The sequence below is a fragment of the Bubalus bubalis genome, chromosome 18, assembly GCF_019923935.1.
Source record: "Bubalus bubalis isolate 160015118507 breed Murrah chromosome 18, NDDB_SH_1, whole genome shotgun sequence".
Classification (NCBI taxonomy): domain Eukaryota; kingdom Metazoa; phylum Chordata; class Mammalia; order Artiodactyla; family Bovidae; genus Bubalus; species Bubalus bubalis.
The window spans coordinates 15,125,122-15,151,235 of record NC_059174.1 but is presented as its reverse complement, the minus strand read 5'-3'; the positions used below and the strand labels follow the sequence as shown (position 1 = coordinate 15,151,235).

The following is a 26,114-nucleotide window of genomic DNA, read 5'->3' as shown; positions in this document are numbered from 1 at the left end:
CTTCTTCGGTGCATACCTCATTTTATTGCACTTCACAGACACTGCATTTGTTTCTGCACGTTGAAGTCTTGTGGCTCCTCTGCCTTGAGCAAGTTGGTCAGCACCAGTTTTTCAACATTTGCTCACTTCATGTTTCTGTGTTACATTTTAGTAATTCTCACAACATTACAAACTTTTTCATTATTGTATGTATTATGGTGATCTGTGATCAGTGATCTTTGATGTTATTATCGCAAAAAAATTATGACTTCCTGAAAGCTCAGATAGCAGTTAGCATTTTTTAGCAATAAAATATTTTGTTATTAAGGTATACGCATTATTCTCTTAGACATAATAGTATTATGTACTTAATGCATTACAGCATAGTGTAAGCATACCTTTTATATGCAATGGGAAACCAGAAACTTTGTATGACTCGGTTTGCTGCATACTTGCTTTATTGCAGTGGTCTGCAAGTGTGGCATGCTTGTATTTAGTCCTTTACTCATTTTCTAACTTGAAAGTGAAAGTGTTACCCACTCAGTTCATGCCTGACTCTTTGTGACCCCATGGACTGTAGCCCACCAGGCTCCTCTGTTCATGGAATTCTCCAGGCAAGAGTACTGGAGTGGGTAGCTATTCCCTTCTCCAGGAGATCTTCCCAACCCAGGGAAAAAACCCAAGTTTCCTGTATTGCAGGCAGTTTCTTAACCATTTGAGCCACCAGGTAGGTTCTTGGTTTTTTGTTAAGTTGTGGAAGTTCTTTATATATCCTGGATATTAATCGCTCATCAGGTATATGATTAGCAAGCATTTTTTTCCCATTCTGTGCATTATCTTTTCACTGTCCTGATAGTGTACTTTGAGAAAACAAAAATTTGATGTTATCCAGTTTGTCTATTTTTTCCTTTTTGTCTATGCTTTTGGTGTCATAATCAAGAAATCATTGCCAAAGACAGCATTATGAAGCTTTTCCTCTATTTTTAAAAATATTCGATAGCAAGTTTTTATTAATTTCTAGTATTATATGTCTTGTGTACACAGTGTTATATTTTTATTTTTGTATACACTGCAGCATCGTCACCACCAAAAGTGTATTTTCCACCTGTCACTGTACAGTCGGCCTCTTTTACCCATTTGTCCTCCCCACCCACCATAACCACTGCTCTGCTTTCTGTAACTGTATGTTTGCTTTGGTCTGTTCTTTGTTTTTTTTTAAATAATCCACATATGAGTGAAATCCTGTGGTGTTTGTCTTTTTCCATCTGATTTATGTCATTTAGTGTAATACCCTTTGGGTCTATCCATGTTGTTGCAAATGACAAGATTTCATCTTTTCTTACAATTGAGGACTAGTGCATTTTATATATACAGATATACCACATGTTTATCCATTCATCCACCAGTGGGGCTTTGGTTCTTTGGATATCTTGGCTATTGTAAATAATGCTGAGATGAGCACAGGGGCATAAATCTTTTTAAATTAGTATTTTCTTATTCTTTGGATAAATACCCAGAAGTGGAATAGCTGGATCATGTGGAAGTTCTGGTCCTTAATTTTTTGAAGAGTCTCCATACTGCTTTCCATTATGTCTGCAACAACTTACGTTTCCACCAAAACTGTACAAAGGTTCCTTTTCTTCACATCCTGTCTAGCACTTGTTATCTCTTATCTTTTTGATAATAGCCATTCTGACTGGTGTGAGGTAGTATCTCGTGATTGTTTGGATTTGCATTTCCCTAATAATTAGTGACGTGTTAAGCATTTTTTCATGTGCCTGTTGGCCATTTGTATGTCTTCTTTGGAACAATGTCTATTGAATACCTCTGCCCATTTTTTAAATCTAGTTCTTTACTTTTTGGTTGTTGAGTTGTATGTGTTATTTCTATCATTTTATATATTAACCCTGTATTGGATATATGATTTGCAAATATTTTCTCCTATTCAGTAGGTTGCATTTTCATTTGTTGATGGCTTCCTTTCCTGTACAAAAGCTTCTTAGTTTGATGTAGTCTCACGTTTTATTTTTGCTTTTAATTCCTTTGCCTGAGGAGACATATTCAGAAAAACATTTGCAAAGCCCAAGAGCAAAGAGTGTACTGCTTGTTTTCATCAAGGAGTTTTCGGGTTTCAGGCCTTACATTCAAGTATCTCATGTATTTGGAGCTGACTTTTGTGTGTAGTACACGGTAGTGATCCAGTTTCATTCTTTCTCACGTGGCTGTCCAGTTTTCCTTGTGCCAGTTATTGAAAAGACTATTCTGTCTCCATTATATGTTCTTGCTTCTTTGTTTTAAATTAGTTGTTCATATACGTGTGGGTTTATTTCTGGGCTCTCAGTTCTTTTCTATTAGTCTCTGTGTCTGTTTTCTGCCAATAACATGCTATTTTGAATACCGTAGCTTAGTAATATAATTTGAAATCAGGGAGTGTGATACCTCCAGTTTTGTCCATTTTTCTCAGGATTGCTTTGACTATTTGGGGTTTTTTATGTTTCTATATAAATTTTAGTTTTTTGTTCTGTTTCTGAGAAAATGTCCTTGGAATTATGATAGGAATTGCATTGAATCTATAGTTTGCTTTAGGTAATTTGGACATTTTAATAATGTTAATTCTTCAGTCCATGAGCACAAAGTATATTTCCATTAATTTCTGTCTTCAGTTTCTTTCAACAATAATCTTACAGTTTTCAGTGTACGGGTCTCATACCTCCTGGGTAAGTTTATACTTAAGTGTTGTATTCTTTCTGTTGTGATTGTAAATGGGATTCTCTTAACTGCTTTTTTGTTAGTTCATTGTTAGTATATAGAAATGCACCATATTTTTTATATTGATCTTATACCCTGCAACTACTATATTCTTTTTATTATTTCCAAAAGTTTTTTGGTGAATTTTTTCGAGTATTCTATGTATAAAATCTCATCATCCACAAGTAGTTACAGTTTTACCTCTTGTTTTCCAATTCAGGTACCTTTTATTTCTTTTTCTTGCATTATTTCTCTGGTTAGGACTCCCAATACTGTGTTGAATAAGAGTGGCAAGATTGGGCATTCTTGTCTTGTTCCTGATCTTAAAGGAATAGCTTAAAGTTTTCATCACTGAGTATTGCATTAGATATGGGTTTGCCATATATGGCCTTTATTATATTTTTGGCACATTCCTCCTATACCAAGTTTATTGAGAGTTTTTTTATCATAAATGAATATTAAATCTTGTCAGATGCTTCTTCATCTATTGAGACAATCATGGTTTTTATCCTTCATTTTGTTCATGGGGTGTATCTTATTGATGAGTTCATGGATGTTTAAACACCCTTGCATCCCTAGGGTCAATCCCACTTGATCATGTTGTATGATCCTTTTAATGTGTTGTTGTATGGTTTGCTAACATTTTATCGAAAACTTTTGCATCTGTGTTCGTCAGAGATACTGGCCTATAATTTTCTTTGAAGCGTCTTCCCTGCTTTTGCTGTCAGTGTAATGGTGGCCTAATGGAATGAGTAGGAGGTGTTCTCTCTTCTTCAGTTTGCTGGAAGAGATTGAGAAAGATAGGTATTAAATCTTGAATGATTGGTAGAATTCACGTATAAAGCCATCTGGTCCTGGAATTTTGTTTTGTGGGGGAATTTTTTACTATTTTGACCTCTTTACTAGTGATCAGTCTGTTAAAATTTTCTGTTTCTTCATGGTTCAGTCTTGGAAGGTTGGATGAGTCTAAGAATTTGTCCATTCTGGGTTGTCCGATTTGTAGTCATATAGTTGTTCATAATATTCTCTTGTCACCCTTTATATTTCTGTGGTATCCTTGTTATTTCTCCTCTTTGATTTATCAGATCCTTCTCTCTTTTTTTCTTAGACTAGCAAAAGTTTTGTCAGTTTTGTTTCTCTTTTCAAAGGCGCATCTCTTAATTTCATCTGTCTTTCCTGTTGTCTTTTTAGTCTCTATTTCACATATTTCTGCTTTGGTTTTTATTGCTTCTTGGCTTCTACTGACTTTGGACTTCATTCACTCTTCTTTTTACAGTTCCTTTAGACGTAAGGTTAGATGTGAGATTTTTCGTGTTTCTCAGGGTAGGCCTGTATAACTGTAACTTTCCCTCTCAGTATTGCTGTTGCTGCATCCCCATAGATTTGGTATGTCATATTTTCATTTGTCTTCACATATTTTGGTGATCTAATTCTTACACTGTAGCATTTGTTTAGCCTTCACATATTTGTAGATTTTCTCAGCTTTCTTCTTGTAGTTGATATCTAATTTCACACTTTTGTGCTCAGAAAAGATACTTGATATCATTCCATTCTTAACTTTATTGACGTTTGTTTTGTGTCCCAGCATATGGTCTGTTCTTGACAATACCTCATGTGCACTTGAGATGAAAGTGTATTCTCCGTTTGGATAGAATGTTCTGTACAAATCTATCCAGTCCTTCTGGTTTAATGCATCTATGTTAAGTGCATATATATGAATAACTCTTATTATGTCTTCTTGATGAATTGTCCCCTTTATCATTATATAATGTCCATCTTTGTCTCTTGTTACCTTTTTTGGATTGAAGCCTGTTTTTTCTGATGTGAGTTTGGCTACTGCTTTTGATGGCTACCATTTGCATGGAGCATCATCTTCCATCCCTTCACTTTAAGCCTACTTGTCTGCAGAGCCGAAGTGAGTCTCCTGGAGGCAGCATATAGTTGGGTCTTGCATTTTAATTCACCCAGCCACTCTGTGACTTTTGATTGGTGAATTCAGTCCATTTACATTTAGCATGAATATTGATAAATGAAAATATAGTACTGCCGTTTCATTTTCATTTTTTGTTTTCTGGTTGCTCTGTATGCCCATTGTGGTTTTTTCCTTATGTTTCTGTTTGGAGCTTTTCTGGGATATTTTTTCAGTTTCATCTTTTTATGTTTTGTTGTTACTGTAAAGTTTGTATAAAATGTCTCATAGTTAAAATATCCTTTTTTCTGTTGACAGCATCTTGTTTTTACTTGCCTATATGCGTTCTGACCTTTTCCTTCTCCCCTTTTATGTTTTAGATGTCCAAATTCCTCAATTATTTCTTGTTACGAGTTTGTTACCAAATTGAAGTAGCTATAAATTATTTTTATAAATTTTTCTCTTTAACCTTTTTTCTATGATAAGTTTAATATTCTGATATTAGAGTTTCAGTTTTCTCTGTCACCCTACTCAAAGTTTTGTATACTTTTTCCTTCTCATTTCAGGTAGAAGAGGTCATTTCTGCGTTTTTTTGTAAGGCAGTTATAGTGTTGATGAACTCTCTCAGGTGTGGTTTGTCTGGGGGAAAGCCTTTATTTCTTCTTCATATTTGAGTGATAACTTTGCTGAAAAGAATATTTTTGACTGGCAGTTTTTATCTTTCAGTATCATGTGTAGGATATGCCACTCCCTCCTGACCTGTAGAGTTTATTCTGAGAAACCTGCTGATAGCTTACTTTGTAAGTACATCTTTTCCCCCACCCCCCTTCACCCCCCACCCCCCGCCACGGCTAGCTCCCTGTAAAATTCTTTCTCTGCCACTGAGTTTCAACAATTTTAATATAATGTGTCTTGGAAAAGGTCTTTCTGCATGAGGTGATTAAATGTTCTCTTAGTTTCATGAAATTATATATCCAGTTCCTTCCCCAGTTTGGGGAAGTTCTCAGCTATTATTTCTTAAAATAAACTGTCTGTTCTTTTCTTCCTCTGTTCTCCTTCTGGTATACCCATTATCCTAATGTTGCCCTTCCTAGTAGACTTAGATAGTTCTCATAGAATTTCCTCATTTTTTTGGTCTTAGTTCCCTCCTTTTCTACCTGTATCATTTCTAGATTTCTATCTTCAAGCTTCCATATGGCCTGCTGTCTTTCCAGTACTTTCTTCATCTCATTTGTTAAGTTCTTCAGCTCCAGAATTTCTTTTCTAGAGTTTCAGTCACTTTTATAAAGTATTACTTCTGTTCATTAAGTTTATTCCTGAACACATTGAACTGCCTTTCTGAGTTTTCTTGTAGCTGGTTGAGTTTCTGTCTGACGGTTCATTTGAACAGTCTATCAAATCTCATTGTTCTGAGACAGAGTTTGGTTTCTGGAGAACTTTCATTTTCTTTTTGTGATACCATGTTACCATGGTTCTTCATTGTGCTTGATGAGTTGTTCCCCTTCTGGCACATTTGAAGTACCAAACATCTTCTTTAGTAAAGCTTCCCCCAGCCCACCCTACTTGATTCTAAGGTTAGAATCAGAGGCCTTTCTCTGGTTTTTCAGTAGGTGGCGCTATAGCACAAATTTTGGTTTCTCTTACCTGCACTGCCTCTGGTTGTATTTGAGTGTTGGCACTTTCCTTGTCATTTTCTTTGTTGTCATTGTGCCTCGATGGTCTTTGGTGCCTTGATGCTGCTGGCATTGACGCTTGGGGCACAAGGATCACAGGCACTTCACCACGTTTGGGATCTACCGAGTTGCAGGCTTTGTTACTGTGGAAGTACGGGGAGGGGCGAAGGGGAGCTGGAGTGCAGGTATCTCTGCCGTGACCAGGATTGTCTAGTTTCCAGGCAACACCACTGCAGGCGAGAGGAATGGGGTAGCAGACCCCCGTGCCCTTGGTGCCCTGTGGCTCTGAGTGCCACTGCAGCCAAAAGGCTGGTGGTACGAGGACCACCTCCCCTGCTGCCACCAGCTTCTCTGGGATTGCTGGCTCCGCGGTAGCAGCAAAGTGGTGCAGGCAGTGATTCTGCCACGGCCTGGATTCCACCTCCTGTCGGTGTTCCATTGCACCCACCTTTAGGTATAGACATGCGCAATTCTCCAACATCCTGGTCTGTTGGGCAGAGTTGAGTTATGGATGTTTTACTGGTTGTAGACTGAAGGAAGAGACAGAGGGAGCACTTGAACCATCATTAAACTGACTGTCTCCATGTTTTCTTTTAAAAATTTTATAGTTTTCACTCTTAAATTTAGGTCTTTGATTCATTTCAAATTAATTTCTTCACCTTCATTCTTTTGCATGTGAATATACAGCTTTCCAGAACCATTTCTTAAAAAGACTGTCCTTTCCCCTTTTAATCATCTTATAACCCTTGTCAAAAAATCAGTTGACCATATGTTAATACATGTGACAGTTTATTTAGAGGCTCTTTATTCCATTGATCTATTTGTCTATCCTAATGCCAGTTACTTTGATTACTGTAGCTTTGTAGTAAGTTTTGAACTTAAGAAGAATCTTCCAACTCTGTTCTTTTTCAACTTTAACTATTCAGGGTCCCTTGAGATTCCATGAATCTTACAATAAGTTTTTCTGTTCTGCAAAAAATACTTGTGGAATTTTGATAGGAATCACAATGAACCTGTGGATTGCATCATCATTTGTTCCTTACTAGTGTATAGATATGTAACTAATTTTTGTATCCTACAGTTTTGCTGAATTAGTTTATTTGCTCTGAATGTATGTCTGTGTTGTGGTCCTTTTAAGGTTGCTATTTGTAAGATCATGTCATCTGCCAACAGAGATAACTTTACAGTTTCCCTTCCAATTTGAGTGCTTTTGTTTCCTTTTCCTACCTAATTGCTCTGGCTAGTACACTATATTAAACAGAAATGAAAACAGACATTCTTGTCTTGTTCCTGATTTTAGGGGGAAAACTTTCTACCTTTACCATTGAGTATGATGCTAACTGGGGTTTTCATAGATAGCCTTTATCATATTGAAAAAATGGTCTTGTATTCCTGCTTTATTGAGGTTTTTTTCAATCATGAAATGGTGTTGAATTTTGTCAAATGCTTTTTCTGATTCACATGAGTTGATCATGTGAGTTTTTCCTCCTTCATTCTATTATTGAGGTGTATTACATTAATTGATTTTTATATGTTAAACTATCCTTATATCCCACTTGATCCTCACATTAAAATGTTGCTTAATTCAGTGCTAGTATTTTATTGAGGATTTTTGCATTGATATTCATAAGGGATGTTGGGATATTGGTCTGTAGTTTTGTTTTCTTGTTGTTTCTTTGTCCGGCTTTGATATCAAAGTAATGCTGGCCAATAAATGAGTAAGAATTGATCTTTCCTCTTCAACTTTTTGGAAGACTTTGAGGATTGTTGTTAATTTTTCTTATGTGTTTGATAAAGAAGGCATCTCATCTAGGGCTTTACTTCGTTGAAACATGTATGATTACTGATTCAGTCTCCTTGCTGTTTAGAAATCTCTTGAGGTCTTTTTTCCTTTTTGTCCGTTTTGGTAGATTGTGTGTTTCTAGGAATTTGTCTGTTTCATCTAAGTTAGCCTTTTTTTGGTATACAAACTGTTTTTAGTATTCTTTTCTAATCCTTTTTATATATGTAAAATTTATACTGATGTCCCAACTTGCATTTCTAATTTTAGTAATTTGAGTCTTTAATCTTTTCCTTAGTCATTGTATCTAAAAGTCTGCCTAGTTTGTTGATCTTTTCAAAGGGCCAAGATTGGTGTTTTTTATTTTCTCCAGTTTTTTCCCCCTCTCTTTTATTTATCTCTAATCTTTATATTTTAATCCTTCTGACAAAGACATGGAACTTTTGAGTTTGGGGAGTCTGTTAATTTATTGAGTAAAGTCAAAATCATTGTCAGACATTAAATTTGGTTCAAATTTGGCTGATGTCCATTTGCAGCAGAGATGAATGGAGGGGACGAGAGGACAGTGATGCTGGCAAGGGGACACTGAACAAGGCTGTCTTCCTTTAATTGTAAAAGCAGGCGTCACACAGCCAGCATGAGTCACGTAGCACGGAGGGGGACGTGAAATTTAACAGTGATAAAACCAACATAAGGGAGAATTTGGAAGAGAGAGGCCACAGCTTTCAGAGGACAAGATGCAGCAGAGGCCGTGTGGAAAACAGCACTGAGCACAGAACCGCTGGCTCATTCGGGGAGCACGGTGATCACAGCGTAGCCCTCTGGTGGAGTGGCTCGCTCCTGGGCGTGCTTTCCACAGTAGATCTGATCCTCCACAAAGAAATGACCCTTCTGTTTCAGATTGGTGCCGTAGTTGGTGCACACGTAACACTCAGGGTGGCGGTGGCGGTCCCGCAGCTTCACAAACACACTGACTATGCCGGTGCCATGTTTGTCATACATGAGCGGCTTCTGGGCATTTCTAGTCAATGTAGCCACTTTGGTGACTGGAGCCTTAACACTTCTGAGTCCTGGGGGCTTGTTGGGATCCCCTGTCTCCTCGGACTCCAGGATTTCCTGCAAAACCAGGAATGAAGTGGGCTGTCTCAGAGGCTCATTTAACTCCTGTTTCTCCAGAAGCATCTTGTAAACTTCAGATTCTTTGCCAAAGACAAGTCTGCTTGGAAGCTGAGAATGGTATAAAGCTCTGCGTGCATCTGCCTGCTGGCTGCTCTCTGACTCCAAGGTGTTGTTAAAGTTTTAGATATTTTCAGAGTAGAAGCTAACTGGGTTGTTGCAGTGGTTTGTGATGACCCTGGGGAAGAGCTGGAGGAAGGTGAGGTGGTAAAGGGCAGAACTCTGGTTTGGGGCGCTTCCTGTGTGTAGGATCTCTTGGGGTTCAGAGGCTAATTCATCTTGTATGAGTGATGTTCCCTTCCTATGTCACCAGAGGAGACCATATTTCTGTTCTGTTGCTACTGTGAGAGTCATGTTGTCTGTGCAGCCCTTGATTTTGTTCTGAGCTTCTAAGTACGACATATTGCTGGTATTTTCCCCATCAGTGGCTGTGGTTCCATCTCCAGCACATACATTAGCTATTGCAGCCTTGATTCCAGGAATGACTTGGGAAATGAGGAGCACCTAGTTTGCTCTACTTCTTCTGGTTCTCTATGATTTGAAGTCTTTCTCCTTTATTGTCTCCTTTTTTAAATGTAGGCATTATGGCTTTAAATTTCCTTCTTATCACTGCTTTCACTGCTTTCTATAAGTTTCATATGTTGTATTTTCATTTGTCTCAAGGTATTTTCTAATTTCCCTTGTGATATCTTCTTTGAGATGTTGGTTAAGAGTGTGTAGTGTAATTTCCACATATTTGTAAATTTTCCAGTTTTCCTTCTATTACTGATTTCTAGTTTCATTTCACTGTGATTGGAAAAGATACTTTGTATGATATCAATCTTTTAAAATTAAGACTTTGTGTGGCCTAACATATGGTCTGTCCTAGAGAATGTTCCATGTGCACTTAAGAAAAATATCTTCTGTTGTCAGGTGGGGTTTTTATGTCTGTTAGGTTCAACTGGTTTATAGTACTGTTCAAGTCCTTCATTTCCTTATTGGTCTTTTGAGGGTGTGGCCCTCACAGCTTGTGGGATCTTAGTTCCCTAATGAGAGACTGAACCTGGGCCCTTGGCAGTGCAGAGTGCAGAGTCCTAACCACTAGACCACCAGGGAATTTCCTCCTTATTCATCTTCTGTATGGTTTTATTCATTATTGAAAGTAGAGTATTGATGTCTCCAACTGTTATCATAGAACTGTCTTAATTCTCCCTTAAATTCTAACAATGTTTACTTCTTATATTTTAGGGCTCTGATTTTTGGTCCATATATGTTTATAATTATTATATCTTCTTGGTGAATTGAGCCTTTTATCAAGGTCCAGTGTCCTTCTTTGTCATTTGTAACAGTTTTGACTTAAAGTCTGTTTTTGTCTGATACAGGCATATCTTAACAGATACTGCATTTTTTACAAATTGAAGGTTTGTGGCAACCCTGTATGTGTTCAGTTACTCAGTCACGTCTGACTCTTTGCAACCTGGACTATAGCCCACCAGGCTCCTCTATCCATGGTGTTTTCCTGGCAAGAGTACTGGAATGGGTTTCCATTTACTCCTCAAGGGATCTTCCTGACCAGAAATCAAACCTGTGTCTCCCACATCTCTGGCATTGCAGGCAGATTCGTTCCTGCTGAGCCGCTGGGTAAACCCTATGGCAGCCTTGTGCTGAAAAATCTACTGGCAGCATTTTTCTAACAGTTGCTCACTTCATGTCTCTCTGTCACACTTTGATAATTCTCACAGTACTTTGAACATTTTCACTATTATTGTTTATGGTCATCAGTGATTGTTGATGTTACTGTTGTAAAAGACTTGCTTAGATGATGGTTAGCATTTTTTAGCAGTAAGATGTTTTTAAATTAAGGTATGTACATTGAGTTTTTTAGATGTGATACTACTTGTGCACTTAATAGTCTACAGTAAAATATAAATGTAACTTTTATATGCACTGGGAAACCAAAAAATTCATGTGAGTCCTTGAATAATTGCTTCATTGTGGTAGTCTGAGGCCAAACCAGCAATATCTCTGATACGCACCTGTATTTATATCACCATCCCAGTTCTCTTTGGTGTCTATTTGCATGGAATATCTTTCTCTGTTCTTTTACTTTCAACCTAATTATGTCTCTGGATCTAAAGTGAATCTCTTACAGAACATCATATAATTGGATCTTGGTTGTTTTTTTCCTTTTCTGCTAATCTCTGCCTTTTGAATGGAACGTTTAATCCATTTACATTTAAAGTAGCTACTAAGGAAAGACTTCTACAATTTTGCTATTGATTTCTGTATGCCTTACAGCTTTGTTATCCCTCATTTCCATCATTACAGTCTTTTGTGCTTAGTTGATTTTTGTAGTGACTCATTTGCATTTCCTTCTGTGTATATATTCTTCAGACATCTTCCTTGTGATTACAATATATTCTTTAGACATCTTCCTTCTGATTACAAAGGAGATTTTATCTTTTTTCTGATTGCTAAAGTCTTTAAAGCTGTCTTTATTATTTTATGAGCATGTGGGAGCTTTTTCACATTAAAGGATGTTGTAGTTCATGTGTAGATACATAGACCCAGCTTATAAGTGGAGAAACTTTGAGAACAGATTTTAGAATTCTTCCCTTAAAAACTTGATATGTGTGTGTGTGTTTTAGTTGCTCAGTCATGTCCAACTCTTTGTGACCCCATGGGCTGTAACCCACAAGGCTCCTCTATCCATGGAATTCACCAGGCAAGAATACTGGAGTGGGTTGCCATTCCCTTCTCCAAGGGATCTTCCTGACCCGGGAATCCAAGCCGGGTCTCCTAGACTGCAGGTAGACTCCAGGGAAACTTGTTAATTCAGATGAATTAATCCTCACAAGGCAAAATGGTTCCGTTTGGGGATCTCCTATAAAAGTATAAGTGACTTATCAGTAGTTCCTAATAATTATTTTGTTGACTTTGCTTATAAGTACAGATCATATTGCATTAGCTTTGACAAAAAACTGCTTTCACACCGTCGTGTGACTTGGTTTTGACTTGGTTTTGAATGGCCCTTAACTTTAATGTACATTTAGGCAGGACTGATTAGCCTGTTTAACAGGTTGCTTTCCTCACAGTCATCTCCTGAATGAAGAAAGTTGGCATATGAAAATTCACCCAAACTTCCTGGATATAATTACATGTATATGTTCACATTATATATATTTTTTAAAATAAGTGGCATATTTTATCTGTTGTCCTTATGCGACAAAGATATTTTGTATCCTGACTGATGAATATGGTATAATGGTAACCTATATGATTTCTGCAACTTCAAAGTTAATACATATTTCAGTACACTAGTAAGATATTATCAGTTATTTTTCTTGAGAAATGTGGGAATTGATAATTTTACCCTTTAGTTATAATTTCAAGGTATTATATTAGTACTCCCTGGATTCTGTGTTAAAATCATGTTGTATGTGACCATATACAGGCTTTATTATAGCTGAGCTCTTCTAAGATCTTTTTGAATTGCCAGATGGTCAGTTGGATTATGAAGTTAATTTAGCCAACCAGCCTTCCTACCTGCCTTCATTCATTTAACTTTTACCATATGGAGTGTTCACTATGAAGATACAAAAATGGATGATACAATCACTGTCCTAAAGGATCTTACAGTCACTTAAGTGAAGTGACATATATGCAAATAAAATAAATATAGAATTGACTACAACAAAGACCATTGAAGACAGAAAACAAAGTGCTTTCTTATTAAATATCCAGGTTACTTCTGCAATATTGTATATGGGCAAGTAGTCCTTGCAGAAAGGTCCTTTAAGTTTATCCTTGAGGGTAGGTTGATTTTTTACAAGGTAGAAATATTAAGTGAGGTTGTTATTTTCAAACAGAGTTGCTGTAATGGAAAAGGTATAGAACCAGAGCTAATTTGGGCCACAGGAAGTAGTGGGAGAGAACAGAGAAATGAACCAGGAATGGTAGATTAAAGCTAGAGCTTGAAGACCTTTAAGCTAAAGGCTGAAGTTAGACTTCATGTTAAAGGCATTGGGGACTTTTGAAGGATGTTATTCTAAAAAAAGAGCTATGTTTTTATTGGGGCATGGAGGCTATTTAGGAGGTTACTTCCATGGTTGAGGTGGGAAACCAGGAAGTTCTGAATCAAAGCAGTAACAATGAGTTGAAAGAAGAGTTGTGGAGACACACTCCACAAGGACGCAAAGTCACAAGAGAGTGACTCAGAGGTACTTAAAACCTGGGGCCTCACTGACTTGGAAAAGGAAAATTGAACAGATAAAAGGAGGGAATGGTGAGTTACTTTGAGTGTAGTGAATTCTTCAGGCAGTGGGGAGTCAAGAGTTCAGTGTGGTGTTTGCCACAAGTGGACTGCGCTGTTGCTTCCTTTTGACCTATAGATACGACCTCAGTTTGTTTCTAAAAAGTGTTTTATTTTGAAAACTTTCAAGCTTGAAAAATAAAAAGCAACCCAACAAAGGTTGTTTCATTGTTTCAAGTAACTGCAAGTCAGCACTTGACACAAGGGCGTAGTTAGCAGGAAAACCTTTTAGCCCTCTTACTTTCTCCTCAGTGCCTGTACTCCCAGCATCTGTAGCCACGCTGCCCAGGACAGGGTCCAGCAGCCGTGTGTGGCCGGTGAGCACTGGTGCAGCCAGCCTACACCGAAATGGGCTACAGTTACAGAAATATATACCAGATTTCAAAGACTTGGTGTGAAATAAGAATGTAAAATATGTTCTTAATAATGTTTTATATTGATTACATGTTAAAATGATAGCATTTTGGATATTGTTTCAGGTTTCCACAGCACCACCCATATGTGAGGTGATTTCTAGGACCAGCATATATTCATTTTAACAGCTAAGACTATTACAGTGAAAGGGAAAAGACTGCCTTTGAGTTTGGAGAAATCCTTTCACAGGGATTATGCTCACCCCTCCTAGGAGGGGCACACTGAACATGTTCATTTCTCCAACAACCAAAAAATATAGTAACCTGTTCAATATTTCTGCCCAGAAAAGCCAACTTTAGAGATTCAGCACCCAGGGTTTTTACTGGGGACTGTTCACATAGGCACTCTCTGCCTTGAATATACCAAAATTCTAGACTCACAGAAGGAAAGCAGTTGTTAATATTTGGCATAAATGATATTAACACAAACTAGGCACCACGAACTACCCTTGTCAGTCAGGGAATGGAGGAAAGCCGTTTCCCGATGCCAGCTAAGGGCCAGCCTTTCACACAGACCCTTCTAAAGGTAGCAGCCTTGGTCCTGCTGTATTAACTTTCTGCACAAATACATTAGGTTAAATAAACTATCAGTGGCTTCCCTGATGACTCAGAGGTAAAGAATACACCTGCTAATGCAGGAGCCACAGGTTGCATCCCTGGCCCAGGAAGATTTCCCTGGAGAAGGAAATGGCAACCCACTCCAGTGTTCTTGCCCAGGATATCACCTGGACAGAGGAGCCTGGCTGGCTATAGTCCATGGGATCACAAAAGAATCAGATAGGACTTAAAGACTAAACAACAGTCAGTAGAATTAATTCCACCTGTTTCTTTTTAAAGACTAATATGGCTACTTGCTCTCATTCTTGACTCACATTATATTTATTTTGGGTAGCAGTGGTCTGAATCTTATATGTAAAGTTCTCATCTAATGTGTTTTAGTTATTTTCTCTGTAAAACTAATGATTTCTCTTTTTTTTTTTTTTTAAGTAAAGAGGTGACAAACCTCCTTCAAGTGCTATGTTTATACTAATCATTAAAGTTCAGACTAATTGAAGGCTACAGTGGGCTTAACTCCATATCCCAAGGGTAGCTTTACTACCCAAGAACAAAAAGAAAACACCCCTCCAAAAAAAATGTGTGTGATCAAAAGAAAAGAATTTTGTGAACGCTGATAAAACAAAAGTTTCCATTTTAAAATGTCCACTTGATAAGCACATTTGAGAGCTTCAGTATTCTTTTCACATACTTGTCATTAATTCACATTGTTAACTCTCTTTTGTTATTCTCCAAACTGTTGTTTAGTTGCTAAGTTGTATCTGAGCTTTTGCCACCCCATGGACTGCAGCACACCAGGCTTCCCTGTCCTTCACCATCTCCTGGAGTTTGCTCAAACTCTTGTCCATTGAGTCAGTGATGCCACCCAACCATCTCATCCTCTGTTGCCTGCTTTTCCTCCTGCCCTCCATCCTTCCCAGCATCAAGGGTCTTTTCCAATGAATCAGCTCTTCGCATCAGATGGCCAAAGTATTGGAGCTTCAGCATCAGTCCTTTCAATGAATATTCAGGATTGATTTCTTTTAGAATTGACTGGTTTGATTTCCCTGAGGTTTGATTTCCTTGTATTAACTCTAAACTGTTAATGGTTTGTAATTACTATGAATCCATCCATGAAAATATTTCCCAGGAGATTTATATAAATGCATTAATTCTGCATAAGAGGTTCACTTCCTATCTATTCATTGACTGTAGACTGCAGATGTGACTAAAATAGTACAACCTGGCCAAAATGCATAATACAGAATAGCAACCAGGATTTGTTTGACTTCTTCCCAAGCACTGAGTTCTAATATATACCTTATTCTTTAAGAAAGGGAATGGCTTTAGGAATGTAATTTCCAGGACTAAAACTGTGAAAGCAGCAGAAGATATTTTTGTTAGAATAAATCCATAATGTGATTTTCAGTGACATATTGCCCTAGGTCCCCTGCAGGCTTAGTTGAAGGACAGAACCATCTCTCAGCATCATTGCCACATCTCATCAGAAGTAGAGGGAAGCTAGAATGGCAGCCCCCTCCCCTCTCCTGCACATGACCTAGCAGTGAGTACAGGGGAAAGGAGAAAGTCCTCAGGCTGCAAGCAGAGAGCAGTTCATAACTGGCAGTGTTTTCGCTATTCTCTTTGTCCTTTATTTATGTAATTCAGCCGTTTTATATAGTTTAGAATTGAAGCATGTCATTAGCAACCCATGTCAATAACTGATAGTTGCATTCTCATCATGAACAGTTATGCTTGTCCACTGAAAATCCATAAAGCTTAATACATTTGTGATTTTAAATATAACTCGCATTTCTACAAAACAAAAGCTGACAATATCATTGCTTGCACTGCTTTCTAATTGCTTTAAATAATGTGGAGAGCAGTTATAAAGAACTCTATGATTAAAGGGGAAAAAAAGGGTACTTTCCACTCACTATTCAATCAGTAAGAAACACTGAGCAGGAAACCTGGCTTTTTGCCACTTTTGAAGCTGTGAAGAGCCATCAAGGTACTGTCACATAATGTTTTGTTGATAAACTATAAGAACAAATAATAGTTTGACTCAGAAAATCAGAGTACAATGCTGTTTATAACTTTACTCACTTTGTCTTGAAAACAGCTTCCTTGTATTCCCACTTGTGAACTGGATAAAATAGGTAAAATAAGAGCTCAATGTGTAATATGATCTAGTATATAATAGAATTGTGGTATGATAATTAAACAACAGAAAACTCCAGTTTTTAGAAATGAGGAATGTAAAAATACTATATATTCTTTAGGACATCTGTTATATTTTAAAGTACACACATTTGTGTGATACAGTTTTATGACATCTATGTCACAACAGAAGTGGATACACCTGCTAATTTTGTAATTGACTAAAATACCACGATACATCTTCATTGGCTTTTCTGTCCATCTAACAGCTTATTTCTGTATCTAATACTTATTGTCCTTGTGATAAGCTTTGAGACCGTTAAGGATTTTTAAAGAATTATACCAAATACGAAATTCAATGGCATATATTCTATATGTCTACTGTTTAAAAACTTTTTTTTTTAATTCCAAAGAGTGCTTTTTTATTTTGTCTGTGGTCATCCATTCATCCTTCAACAGACTCTTGGGTTGCTTTCACCTTTTGGCTCCTCTGCATTATATTGCTGCAGTGAACAGCAAGTATCTGAGTCTCTGCCTTCAGTTCTTAAGACTATATACCTAGAAGTGGAAATGCTGGAGCTTATAGTAATCTATATAAATTTTTGAGAACTATTTACCATTTGCCATACTATTTACCGCAGCAGCTGCACCATTTTACATTCCTACCAGCAAAGCACAAGGGTTCAGTGTCTCCATGTCTTCACTAATATTTTCTTTTACATTTTGAAAAAAATGTTCTGTGTACTAGTTTCATAAGACCTGTATCAAGTGCGGTTGACCCCGGAGTAACAGGAGTTTGAACCACGCAGGTCAGGTCCAATGACCATGACGTTTTCAGTAGTGAATGCTGCGGTAGTGACGCTCCGTAACTGATTCCGAGGGGCCGCCCTGGGCCTTGAGCATCTGCACATGTTGGTGTTGGCCACGGGCCCTGGAGCCAACGCCCCACAGATACCGAGGGCTGACCGTATATTCATATTGTTATTACACTAAAAGCAGTCTTTTGGTGCCCGACCTTGGTAAAAGTTTACATGAGTCAGTGTTAGAGAATAGGGGCCTTTGTCTTATTGTTTGTGTAGTACAGAGTATATTCACAGAAAAGCCTTTGAGATAGGATATTGACTTTATAAGAGCAAATGTAAAATAAATCAGGATGTTATCATCTGCATGCTTTCTCTTCTTAGCAACAAAGTTTTCTTTTTTTCTCCAGCTCCCTGTACGGGCAGCACTTTCTTTTGCCATAGCAACATGTGCATCAATAATTCTTTAGTCTGTAATGGGATTCAAAACTGTGCATACCCTTGGGATGAAAATCATTGTAAAGGTGAGTCTGCTGGTGAAGGATAGCCCTTAGAGGTGTGGCCATAGCCTTTCACTAAGAAGAAAATCTCTTTTTCTACAACTGTACTTGGCATAACTGCTTTGGCAGAATGAAGACATGTAAAATCAATGTTCTCCTTAATGAATCACAGACCCCTGGCATGTGGTAAAACTGAATATTATTCTCAATAAAAGCAATTTTTATAGACTATATTTTTTACCTAAAAGTTGTCCATAAGTTAATCATGGTCATTTATATTGTAAAGATACCTTATTGTCATAATAATGTAGATTGTAACCTACAGTATTCTTATTTTTTAAAATTAAATGGAAATACTATTTAGTAAAATTCAACTGATAGATTCAGTCTTACAGTGTAAAACAGACTCCTTATAAGGACTGCATTTTTTATTCCATGAATTTCCTATGCTGTATTTCAGTATATATTCCCTGAAAGAGAAATATGCCTTGGGGTAATGCTGGTTATCACTGTTTCAGTACTACAGTTTATCTCCCCTCTATTCTCCCAAGAGTTCAATAAGTAACTATGGAAAGTTAATGTATGATATTGCTATCGTAAATACTTGAGAGGAAGTATCTTCAGGTAACCATTCAAAAACAGTGGACCATGGTTGTAAACATATCTGAGTGGGTCAGTGGAATCATTTTTGTTCTCCTTGCTTATGGCCATCAGTAGGAATACTCTGGGTTAACTCAAATCTGCCATAGAGCAGAAAGCTAAACTTGATAAAACAACAGTATTTTGTTTTGACATTTTCTATGTTCATGTATTACTCTGATTTGCAAACTGTATGTGCTTACGTGTTATTGTTGTTTAGTTGTGTCTGACTCTTTGTGACCCCATGGACTGTAGCCCACCAGGCTCCTCTGTCCATGGGATTCTCCAGGCAAGAATACTGGAGTGGGTTGCCATCTCCTTCTCCAGGGGATCTTCCTGACCCAGGGATCAAACCTGCGTCTCCTGCACTGGCAGGCGGATTGTGTGCCACTGAGCCTGCAGGGAAGCCCATGTACTCACATACCTTCTGAGTAAAGAACCAAGTCCTTTCCTTTTTTTGTAGTCTGTCTGGCTGCCTTATGATTGGTTAGTTTAACCAGAAGTCATACTAGTTTTATTTTGTTTAAAAACCTAATCTTAAATTGCATTTTCTGTGTTGTATTTGACCCAGGTGTTCTGCTTTACCTTAAAATATTTTGCCAATTTGTGACAGGAATCATGAATGAATTTTCAAAGTCTCAATGTTTTTCTTTCTCTTTCTGCAGAAAAGAAAAAAGCAGGACTGTTTGAACAAATCACTAAAACTCACGGAACAATTATTGGCATTACGTCGGGGATTGTCTTGGTCCTTCTCATTATTTCTATTTTAGTACAAGTGAAACAGCCTCGAAAAAAGGTCATGGCATGCAAAACTGCTTTTAATAAAACTGGGTTTCAAGAAGTATTTGATCCTCCTCATTATGAACTGTTTTCACTGAGAGACAAAGAGATGTCCGCCGACCTGGCCGACCTGTCGGAGGAACTGGACAGCTACCAGAAGACGCGGCGCTCCTCGACGGCCTCACGGTGCATCCACGACCATCACTGCGGGTCACAGGCACCCAGCGTCAAACAAAGCAGGACCAACCTCAGTTCCATGGAACTTCCTTTCCGAAACGATTTTGCACAACCACAGCCAATGAAAACGTTTAATAGCACCTTCAAAAAGAGTAGCTACACTTTCAAGCAGGCACATGAGTGCCCTGAACAGGCCCTAGAAGACAGAGTAATGGAGGAGATTCCCTGTGAAATCTATGTCAGGGGGCGAGAAGATTCTGCACAAGCATCCATATCCATCGATTTTTAATCTTCTACTGAAGGTGACGTTAATTATTAAGTATGTACGTATGCAGCCTACAGAGCATCCATGTTGTTTTCAACAGCCAACCCTTTTCTCCTGTCAGAACTAGAAAGACCTTCATTTTGCAGTAATGTAATGGTGAAGTTTTTATTATCTCAGGCAGTCTAAATGTTAACCCAACCAAGAAACTTAGTCCATGCAGTAAAAAACAAAAAATAAGCATCTCTTGCTCAGTGTCCTGCAACAAAGCTCCAGTTACATAGTAGCATCTGGAGAGGGGAGCGGTGGTGCTGCGCCAGGCTCAGCGACCTGCTGGTGTTAGCAGCAGGAAGAGGGTTCCTGATTGATATAGCTCTGTCAAAATTTTGATCCCACAATGAGTTTAAACATAAGATTTTTCTTCACATTCCTTTTACTTTTTCTTTTCTCTAAATTTAATTTGTTTTAGAAGCCAGTAATGTTGCCGTTTTAGTTTCTTATATAAATGGTTAATGTTTCACATGTATTTCAGTATAGGCATTTGTTCTAGAATTTGTCAAAATATAACTAGTTACTGTTGTAAGTGCCAGTTAAGACACAGAATTATGTTTCATCCATCTGTTTCTTGAGTAATTTCCGTACTGCTGCCTTTTAATTACTAGATCCTTAACCTTTATTTTCTGTGATACGGTTTAGCACCTTTAAGTCATATTTTGTTTTGGTTATATTATACTAGAAAGTTTCATAATCCTGGGATATATGCACCATTGCCAGTTACGACTAAAAACTTAATTAAAATTTTTTGAAATTTCCCAGGTTTTATCATATTCAGTGATAGCCCATTTTTTCCTGTGAGTGAAAGTCATTTAATTCATTTTGGGGGCGGCCTATCATATTTATTTCCAGTGTTAACTCATTACTAGATCTGTGTTTCCTATTTTTATAAAAAGGTTATTTCACTCCCTTTGTATTGGTTTGTCCTATAGCATATGGTAACCAAGGTTGTATGAGAGTTAAAGGAAAATGCCTAAGAAACTGTTTAAGCCTTTAGATTGCTTCTTACTTGGGACAATACATTTTTCTAGTTCTTACCAAGAATAACAGTTTCCACTTTTTTTTAAACTGCACTTTTGACCTTATTTTTCTTATGGTATATAAACAATAATTTATAAACATGATATACAAAAATCATTGTGTTTTTTTAGACTTTTGATATTATTTGATACTGTACAAACTTTATTAAATCAAGGTTAAAGACCTCCACGACAGATTTCTTTTCAGTGTTCACAGTAGCGGCTTTGTATACAAATATGCTGTGATGGAACTGCACACTATAATTTATTGTAAAAATCTTGGTAATGTGTACATAAGCTTTTGTTTCCTCTTGTTATTGCACTTAGTTTATGATAAATTTTTCACTGGTATCTGTGGATCTAAATCACTACACAAATCTGATAATTAAAATATACATTGTTACAAGATTCTTCAATCATATTATTTATAGCACTGAGATTTAGGATCTTAAGATATATGTGGAAAGGAATCCATTTATTGAATTATGACTAATACAGGCATGACATTTAAAAGATAAATTTTCATGTTTGATATTTTTTGTAGTTAAATTTTCCATGAAATGAGAAATTAAAGTTTCACTGGATTTCAATGACTTGTTAAAAATATCACATCTTTACATTTTCTCAGATTAATGAAAACTGTGACCTTAAATGTGATATATATATATAAAATACTCCTTCAAAATGCTTATTATATCACATTTTTTAATAAGTATATACTATCCAGAAGATAGGAAAACTTACACATAGTATTGTCTTAAGTTTTTTTAAAACTCAGTATAATTTCCAATTTTAAAAATACAACTTGGGAAGGTAAAAAGACTTAATGAATGTAGTATTCAGTGAACTAATGAACCAGAGCCAGATTAGATAGCTAAATTCTTTCAGTAGTTATGTTGAATAGGCATTTTAGTAGATAACATGCCAGACAACATTTAGTAAATCCTTAATATAATAATAACTGTGATCTCATTCTTAGTGAAAGGGAAATTATCATATTTCCTATGTAAAACTATATTCATTAAGAAAACAAATACATCTTGAACATCTATAGTAGTAAATAATACAGTATGCTTAAGTAGCACTTGTATTTTTATTTTTGAAATTTGTGTCCTACTCTCTTAAAAGGGCATGAAGGGGCCTACAAAATACAAAGCCGTCAAGGAAGACATTTAACATTAAAACAGCACAGTGGTTTCAGACCACTAAGAAAGTAAAGCTTGGACAAAAAAATTGTTTCTAAATTTTCCTGCTTCTAAAGCAATTTTTGTTTTTCATAGTAGAAAATTCAAACTTACCTGCAAGAGGCTAGTTTTCTCTTAAACTAAAGAAAGGAGGGTCTTAATATTGAATGACATTTCCTTGTAATTTAAAGAAAATGAAAAATACACAGAGAGGCCTTAATGGTAAATACTAACCCAGTGAAGGTACATCTCAGTGTGGCCTAGGGACACTGGTTTCTCATCAGTTTACCTGCAGGGACAGAAGTAAAGAACCAGAGCATCAGTAACCACACCAGCCTGAGACTGCCATATGTTAGTCTTTGAGCTGTGGGTGGTATCAGATCGCATTTATTTCTTAATCAAACATTTGGCAGTATACAATATGAAGAGAATGGAACTAATAAATTTTAGGCATTATTACCAGAATAATGCTCATTGCTGTATATATAATCTTTCATCTTTGACATCAGTGAAAAAACTGCAGATTGTTTACTAATGTGAAAGCCATAAATTTTAGTAATTTAAGAAAAAATTTAGCCGTCTTGTGGAAGTTATTACACCCTTCACAGAGAATATGGTGCCCAGTGTTAAACACAGAACAAAAAAGGTGAATCTGGAAGAGTGTGTGCAGCTCAGGAGCACATCTGTTAGGCTGTTGATCCCAGATTTACCGCAGGGTGTCAACCCCCAAGTGCCCTCAGATTGCAGGAACCCTACTAATCCCAGCATCTAAAGTATGGAGGAATAAAGTGCCATGTACCTTTTGTGAGGGGAAACGTTTGACAAAAAGCAAAGGATTTGTCCACGTTTCCAATCACAAAAGAGATCAGAAACACTTCTTTGACTTGGACTTGTTAACAGCTTGTGTCAGTGTCTCTGTCACGTTTCACGTGATTATTAGGCATTAAAACAACCTCCTAAATGCCTGAACATTTTTATAGCGGTGCTGTTGTCTGGTGAGGATGCTTCCTTGTTTCAGGAGTGTGTCAGCTGATGAACAGGATAGGAAAAGCCTAGTTGTGATCATAGGAATAATTCTCAATCCAAGGAGAGTATGCTTTCTTGAAAATGGTGTTCATGATCAGAAGGAATCTTGAGATTTGGGTTTTTTTAAGATTCAAGAAAGATTATCTGCCCCAGTGTTATTGATGAGAATACTGAAGCCCAGAGAAAAGAAGGTAGTTCCCCACATCTCAGAGCTCAATCAGCACCCTTCCCTTGCTCTCTGCTGTCTCCCTGCTTTTGCTTGCTGTACGTTTTAAAAGCCGCTCCAAACAGCAGCCCAGATGTTTCTTGTAAGCTTGTCAGTTATTCTGGTTTAAAATGTAATTTATTCTACATTTTTTTCCAAAGCATTATATTTTACTTTTTTTTTTCCTGTAATACTTTGTTATTCTTCAATTTTGTTGCCATGATTCCTTGGCACCTGCAAATTCTGGAAAACAATTACTCTTAATTCTTAATAAACAATGTTTGTTAACTATTTATAGCCTTGACACTAGACAGAAAGAGCTTTCACTGGTTTGCTTTTGTGATCTTTTCTGAATCTAAAGGAAACAGTGTATAATCTAGAAATTAAAACACGTGTGTGTGTGCTCTTTGTTGAGTTTGGAGAATGATTTGAGCTGTGAGCTAAATAATAATATGACAGGTTGATCTTGGATATCTTTTTTTAGCTTTCTGCAAAACCAGTTGTCCATGTTTTATATACCTCTACTAATAACAAACTCAAAATTCTGAATGTGCTTTTTTTAAAGCAGCTTTTCCTTATATTTCTGTGATTGACTTAATGACTACAAAAGCCCCAGAAACTAATGACTGAAGTGCATGTTTAGTATATGCTGTCTTGAGTATATTCTTCTGAGGCAATGATTTTTCTTTAAGAGGTGAACTTCCAGACCGTATAAGACTTCTTATATGGATTAATATAGTATTAACTTATTACTGGATTTGATACTTCACAGTAAAGAATTTGGTCCTTAAACTGGAAATAAAACTCATTCTTTGATTCCATACTTGCCTCAATTTCCAAAATCTCTAAAAGTGGCAAAGAATCCTAATTTCCTTCCCAGGAAAAGTTGGCATTTCCTATCCAGTCACGTCCAGACTAATCATAGTTATGATAGAAAATAAAATCATTACGTTTTCAAGTGAATCTTCAAGGGAAGAACTAAAACAGACACACTGAGTCTTAGCTTGCCTGCAGGATCCAGGCTGCCGCCTCCAGTCACTGCAGTGACCGTGAGGCCTTTCGTAGTGCAGTGGGCTGTCAGAACACGCTGTCTGTTGAGGTGCAGGATGTGTCGGTCGTGGCCACAGCTTAGTGAGGATGGGGGTGTGGGTCTCATGAAAGGTGCACCCTCAGGAGAAAGCAAAGGAAGGCAAAACCTCTTGAGTTGTGCAGTCACACAGATCAAGGAGCCAAAGAAGAAGAAAAGAAGGGTAGTTATCACTGCAAATAGTCACAGAGCAATCTTAGTGTTATTTAGGATCAGGAAACTGCTTTTATCTAAAAGTTGTCTCACCCTCCAAGCTTTGTCATACTCTGTAACATCTGGTGCCTGCAGATCACTGAGCTGGTACATTCCTTCTTGAAATATTTGGAGTATCTGCTGTTTGCTAGAAGGAATTTCCATCAAAAATCTAGGTATTGAACCATGCTTTTCAAATCTTGTTCAATACTTCCATTGATGACTTCATCTAGGATTTGTATTAAGTTTTGTATTAAGCCGTGTTTTGGAGAAGCATTCACAGATTTTGAACCCAAAAATAGTTTTGTCAGTCTGTTACCTGTAATGGCTCAAAAGACAATTTAGCTCCAAAAATGTGCACAAGTACTTGCTGCAACTAACTCAAATATATGGCCTCAGCCTTTCACATTCATTGTCTGAAAGCAACCTTGCATTCTCAATCAGTTTTTAATATTAAAAAGAAACCTTGTGATAGGAGAAAAAAACCTTCTAAGGTGGCTCCCATCGATCCTTGCTTCCCAGTATTCACAATCCTGTATCATCCCCTATCCTTGAACGGGAGCTGGAGCTAGTGACCTGCTTCTAATGAATAGAATATGGCAAAAGTGACATGTCTCTTCCGAGATTAGGTGACAGAAAGACTTCGTCTTCTGTCTTGCTTGCCCGCTATTTCTGTCATGCTTTCCTGCTCTGATGGAAGCCAGTCGCCATGTTCTGAGATGCTCTGTGGAGAGGTCCATGTGACAGGAAACCGGGGTTTCCTGGCAACAGCAGAGTCCCCCAGTCTAACCACATGCAAAGAACTGAATCCTGCCAGCAACATGATGGGTCAGGAAGGGGATCCTCCCCTCACTAGAGCCTTGAGATGACCACAGACAACACTTTGATTATAGCATGTGTGGGACCTTGATCCACACCCAAATTACTCAGAAACCCGAGATAAATAAGTCTTGTATTAAGCTGCCTAACTTAGAGGTAATGTGTTATGCAGCCATAGATAATATGAAGCTGGAAAAGAATGGCAGTTCCCAGTTTTCACTCCTGGGGTAAAAGTATTGATGAAATCTAACATGTTTTATGGTTGTGGAAGAACTGTCAGTGCGGTGGGCACATCTTAAACCTGGCATCATGGACTGAGGAGAGCTGGTCTTCCTCTTGCATGAGTACAAGTCAGCCATTTTAGCCTCCCAACCACCAGTAAAAACACTTAGATCCATTCCCTCTCAAGTATGGCACAAGATACTGCAATTTGATTCTGCATTTGAAATGTAAATAAAATTACATTTAACCCTAACTCTTGAATAGTGTCCCTTTTAAATCACTCATCAAGTCTCCTTTGAGTAAGGTGAATCTATCTTAAAATGAATAAAGGATAAAATTCTATTCAACGTCTATATAGTAGTCCCATAATTTAATCAAAGTCTTTCATATTTCCAATCATATTCACACTCAGTTTCCTAGACTGCAGAGTTAGTATCATTAGCCCTCTTGCAAATGTGATCCTTGGGAAAACTGACTAAGAAAAA

General features: G+C 37.3%; 1 protein-coding gene across 3 annotated transcripts in view; it reads left to right on the top strand.

Moving 5' to 3' along the window:
• Positions 1-21,315, top strand: part of NETO2 (neuropilin and tolloid like 2) — a 66,660-nt gene extending 45,345 nt beyond the window's left edge. For all 3 annotated transcript variants that reach the window (XM_044931210.2, XM_006062756.4, XM_006062757.4), the window contains exons 8-9: positions 17,874-17,987; positions 19,268-21,315. In XM_044931210.2, coding sequence (XP_044787145.1) covers positions 17,874-17,987; positions 19,268-19,848 — 695 coding nt within the window. In that variant the 3' untranslated portion in view covers positions 19,849-21,315. The remainder of the gene's footprint in view (positions 1-17,873; positions 17,988-19,267) is intronic.
• The last annotated feature ends 4,799 nt before the right edge of the window (positions 21,316-26,114 follow it).